General features: G+C 44.7%; 1 protein-coding gene across 1 annotated transcript; it reads left to right on the forward strand.

Moving 5' to 3' along the window:
- Positions 1-2,419: 2,419 nt before the first annotated feature.
- Positions 2,420-4,996, forward strand: sox21b (SRY-box transcription factor 21b). The gene is made up of 2 exons (XM_084362400.1): positions 2,420-2,750; positions 2,928-4,996. The coding sequence occupies exon 2, from the start codon at positions 2,944-2,946 to the stop codon at positions 3,682-3,684; it is 741 nt and encodes a 246-aa protein (XP_084218526.1). The 5' UTR covers positions 2,420-2,750; positions 2,928-2,943; the 3' UTR covers positions 3,685-4,996.
- Positions 4,997-5,424: the final 428 nt, after the last annotated feature.

Below are 5,424 nucleotides of genomic sequence, written 5' to 3' on the forward strand. Positions count from 1 at the left end.
GTGATGGCTTTAGCACTTTAGAGTGAACTGTGTGCGATCTCTGCGGGTAGAGGGAAAAAAATGTCCCCATGGGCTTGTTGTTGCTGCTGTCTGCCTTCTATTTGCATGATATTTTTCTATTCAGTCTTATCATCAGTGTGCTGTGAGGTGGGAGTGCTGGCTCCGTCTCAGAGGCTGGACCCGGGCTTTATCGGCAGGTAATTCTCCCACTCTCACTAACTCATCTTGAATTATTTAAGTGTTATTTCCAGGGACCCTGGCAGAGGTAAAAGAGGTGGGGGGAAACACATACACACACACACACACACACACACACACACACACACACACTGGATTTTTTTTTTTACAAATCAGATATCATTAAAATTGAGTAAATTACTGTTTTCTCAGCTTGCAAAAAAAAAAAATAATAAGCTGTTTTGTGAGGTAGATACGACGAATCTTGACATTTTGATGAGGAGGAAACATGCTGGATGGCTGCGCCTGCTGCCGTCAGAGCAGGCTCAGCAAGGCCCTGGCATCTGCTCCAGTCCTCCAACACGTGTTAGCAAATGAAAAGCAGAGGGCATTGATTTAAGGAGGGGTAAAACAAATCACTCGCAAAATAAATAAATAAATAAATTGGATAAAACTGGAAAGAGGGATTTGAAAAAAAAAAAACAAAAGAAGAAGAAGAGGGGACTCTCCAGGGAGGCCAGTGAAAAGGACGCACTGAATTGCTTCCTCCCGATAAGAACTTTCCACCGTAACTTATTCATATAATTCATTGCAATTTTGCTTTTTTTTTTTATGTGTGTGCGCGTCATGAGAGCCACATGCTCCCGCGTGAGTGAGTGAGTGAGTGAGTGGAGCGCTTCATTGCTGTAATGTTATCGAGGTGAATGACAAGCCGACAAAAGGGACGCGCGGTGTTGAGAGATGCTGCGCCTCAGTTTAGTGCAGCAGCAGCAGCAGCAGCAGCAGCTCTGCCTCTCATCCGGTCCTCCTGACGCGCGGATCATCCTCACCTTGTCAGGTCTCCCCTACTTGAGACAAAAAGGAGCCGATCCCTCACTGAGCTGCGATAAAACAAGCTTAATCCTTGTTAACAGAAAAAAAAAAAAAATTCAAGACAAGGCTGAGGAAGAAGAAGAAGAAGAAGAAGAAGAAAGGAGAGGCGCTGTCTCCTGTAAATTGCGTCATCACTCAACTTTTACCTTAGTCTGTCGACATTTTCTTTTTCATTAAACGAGTCCAATTTTTATTTAATAATAACAACACTATTATTATTATTAATATTAATACTAACAACAACAGTCCCGCATTATGTGTTGTGTGAACTGTCCTCAGATTAGGCTAAAGCGTTGAAAGAGAACAACAGTGTGCTGAATTGACTTTGACATCCATTTACATCCTAATTTAAACGCTCGACCTACAGCCTAATTCCTCATTTATAATATTGTTCGATACAGCCCTTCTCCATTTCTTTCTTTCTTTCTTTTTTTTTTTTTTTTTGTACACATACAATTATGTATAACGGTGAGGGTGTGAGAACAAACCACTTAAACCTACAATTTACTCAACAAGTCCTGCAGATAACTGTAATTGCTTAGTTGAATATTCGACAACCTAATTTCAGTTGTCGACTCGCTGCCCTTGGGAAAGTCCTTTGAAGTGAAAGTGAAAAGGGGGGATTTCAGGAAAGTAATTAATTTCACCGAGCGCGATTAGAAACACTTGAGACCCTCCTCTGCGTGCGCGTATTTACGACAAAACGCAACAATATCAGAAAATTAAAGAAGATATTCTTTACCTCCCCCTGTGCGCGCGCTATACTTCTCTGTGGCAGTGCCACCCATGAGGGAAGGGGAGAGAGGGAGAGGAAGAAGGGGGCAGGAGAGGGGAGGGAAAGGTGAGAAAGTGGAGTGACACCGTGGCACATTCAGGCTGCTTCTTGACTGTCAATTAAACAAATGAAAACAGAGAGGGAAGAGGCGATTAGGCGTGTAATGATACGCGCTTTAAATAAGAGAGGAGTGTGCGTGCGTGCGTGTGCTTGTCAAGTATTTGATGGCTCGGATTCAGAACCTGAAGTTCAACGATAATAATAATAAAAAAAGCACCTGTCTGCAGCAGTCACTCACTTATTGTGACAGTAAAGAGGCTCATCCAGCAGGTAGTCCTGGTACATCCGTCTCTAACGTAAAGAAGTTAATGACTTTAATTGATCTGACGCGACAAGTTGCTCATTAGAATAAAATATATAATGAGTCCCAACAATGGCGAGGCCACCGCCCAGAGCGAGAGGAGAAACTCTCAGATAGTAAATAAACATGTATATATGACGACTGGCGAGATGCGTTTCCTCTTTAAGCAGGGTGGGATTTAAAAAAAAAAAAAAAAAAATCCTTCAGCGGTCGTCTGCGTGCGCTGCGCAACCGCGCATGCGCCACTGCCACTTTCACTACCTGCCACACAAGCCTGTATTTCACATGGGGCAAGCGGGAGTTATCATCCACTTGCGTGAATGCTGCTGCTGAGTGGTGTTTGACAGTCTCGGGCGACAAGAGGAAAACAAGACAGCGTTTTTTTTTCCTCCTCTCCCTCTCTCTCTCTCTCTGCTTCCCCCCTCTCTCCTCTCTGCTGAAGGCGTATCACTGATGGATGCCACCATGGAGCAGAAAACATAAGTTGAGCGCTCGCGCGGACGCTGCCACTTGTACTTTTACAGAAGATAATCACCGGTGGGGATGAGGAACTGAAGTCTTTAGGTGAGTAGCCAGAAACGAGAGCTCGCAGCTGTTCGTGAGTTGTTGAATGAATTTGACTGAAACTTTTCAGAGCGCTCCTTGTTGTGTGATTTGTGCTCTGATTTTTGGGGGCGACTTATTTAGACTTACCCTTTTTTCTTTTCTCTTTTTTTCCCCTTCCATTTCTGTCCCCCGCAGAGTGATTTGTGCCAACATGTCTAAACCAATGGATCACGTAAAACGCCCGATGAACGCTTTCATGGTTTGGTCCAGAGCCCAGCGCAGGAAAATGGCTCAGGAGAACCCGAAAATGCACAACTCCGAGATCAGCAAGCGATTAGGAGCGGAGTGGAAACTTCTCACCGAGTCCGAGAAGAGGCCATTCATCGACGAAGCCAAACGACTGCGAGCGATGCACATGAAGGAACACCCAGACTATAAATACAGACCGAGGCGGAAGCCCAAGACTCTGATGAAGAAAGATAAGTTTTCTTTCCCCGTGCCCTACAACCTCGGGGAGCACGACGCGCTCAAAGTTAGCGGGCTTTCCGGAGCACTTTCCGAGTCCGTCCTTGGGAACCCCGACAAGGCGGCGGCGGCTGCGGCGGCCGCGGCGGCGAGGGTCTTCTTCAACCCGTCCATGTCCGCGAACCCCTATTCCTTTTTCGACCTGGGATCCAAGATGACCGAGCTTTCCCCACCTTCGTTTCCGTACGCGTCTCCGCTGGGCTACCCGCCGGCGGGCACGGCTTTCACCGGGACTGGCGGTGTAGGTGGCGGGACGCACACCCACACTCACTCACATCCGTCCCCGGGAAACCCAGGCTACATGATCCCTTGTAACTGTACGGGCTGGCCCTCAGCGGGACTCCAGCCGCCCTTAGCATACATCCTGCTGCCCGGGATGGGAAAACCTCAGCTTGAACCGTACCCTGCATACGCTGCGGCGTTATGATAGGCCCCGACTGTGGACTTTTCTGCTGAGAACATGAAATGTGAAAAAAAACAAAACAAAAAAAAAACACCCGGGACAGAACAAACAAAAACAAGAAACTAAAAAAAGCTATTCATGCAAGAGTTTTATTATGCATGCAAAAACTTGTACATGTGATGAAGTGCTCGTCGTCTCAGATATCACATGTGTATGTATATTGATTAATGCCTTTATCTAAGGTAATGCTTATTTAGAGAACTCTCTAATCTATTATGACTCAGCCATCAGCCCTCGCGGCCCAGGGGGAGGAGGACTCGGAGGATGGCACACATTTGAGAGGAGATGGTTTGACAGGTACACACTGCTTCGATTTCTATCTTTTGCACCTGCTCGACTAACCTGTTGGAATCACCGGCAGACCACATTAATCACTGGATCACAACGTTTTCCTCTCAGATAGGCTGTTGCAGGCTGATGGGCTGTAATCCACGGATCAAGGAGGATTGTCACAACATTTCTCCCCCCCCCCCACACCCCTCCTCTTGAGTGACTGTAAATGTGTACAGATAAAAATGACTCTAGTTTATTTGCCGTTATAGGCTTAGTGTTTGAGATAGGCCCAGGAAACCTGCGTATTTCACTAGAAATCCGGTGTATATTTTGAGTTTTTAAACCGTTTTATAGATGTCTGTAATATTTATTGTTTAGTGGATTCTATGGTGACCTCCCCCCCCTCCCATCCATCCCTCCCTCCCTCCCTCCCCCCCTCAAGACGATTTTAAAAAGGACATTTTGCACATGAAACGTAGAGGATGTAATTTATTTTAAAGGTGACATTCAGTTTCCAGTGCATCAAGACGTTTTTTTTTTTAACCCTCCAAACAGTAATAAAAAAAAGCTCCAATTTAAATGCAGATGGAAGTTTATTGAAGGAATTTCCTGACCCCTCACCTCACCCTCCCACTTCTGGTATCATGTGCAGCAGAGTAAAAAAAACCAACAAAAAAAACAACCTTTTTAAACTAACTCTTATGGAATTTGTATGTTTTGTGTTTTCTTTAACCTCCGTTATGTACTTCAACCCTATTGCTACTGTTCACTTGTTGAGCAAAAGGACTACAATAAAGCGTATTCGGATTAAAACGGAAAAGGGAATCGCGGGCTGTGCTTCTTGATGAGATGAACAAGATTGTTATCTTTTCTTTTTTTTTTTTCTTCTTTTTCTTTTTTTTCCTCCTCCTGCTCCTCAGTCCAGGTGAAGTGTAAGGTATCCTCCAAAGGCCGCTTTTGTCCCGCGCTTTTGAATGGCATTACTGAATGAGGGAGGGGAGGGAGGGGGGGATCTAAATCAGCCCATTGTAATCAAGAGCCAAAACCTTATTTATCACAATTTTAATCGTGAATAGGGAGGAAGATAAAACTGTGTGGTTACTCTGAGCTTTCTTTTTCCCATGCAGGGACAACAAAAAAAAAAAAAAAAAAAAAAAAAGAGGGGGGCTTTTTAAAGGCTGCAGAACAAGCTCGTCTTTGAGGCTTTAAAACAACCTGAGCTGCGGTACAAAGTGAGAATTTAAAAAAAAAAAGAAAGGGGGGGACACGCTCACCTGTCCAGCCAGTGTGTGTGTGTGTGTGTGTGTGTTGCAGGTGTGTCATATATATAAAAAAAAAAATTGCAATTCATGTCAAGATGTTTTATGTGTGTTATTTTAGCAAAGCAAGCCTTCCCTGGGTTTACACCGAGAGATTAATTCATAAGGATCA

This window comes from Pagrus pagrus (genome assembly GCF_965226575.1).
Source record: "Pagrus pagrus genome assembly, chromosome: 9".
Taxonomy (NCBI): Eukaryota; Metazoa; Chordata; class Actinopteri; order Spariformes; family Sparidae; genus Pagrus; species Pagrus pagrus.

Bases quoted from the DNA above. Each gene is read 5' to 3' on its own strand.
- sox21b (XM_084362400.1), top strand. From the start codon at position 2,944: ATGTCTAAACCAATGGATCACGTAAAACGCCCGATGAACGCTTTCATG.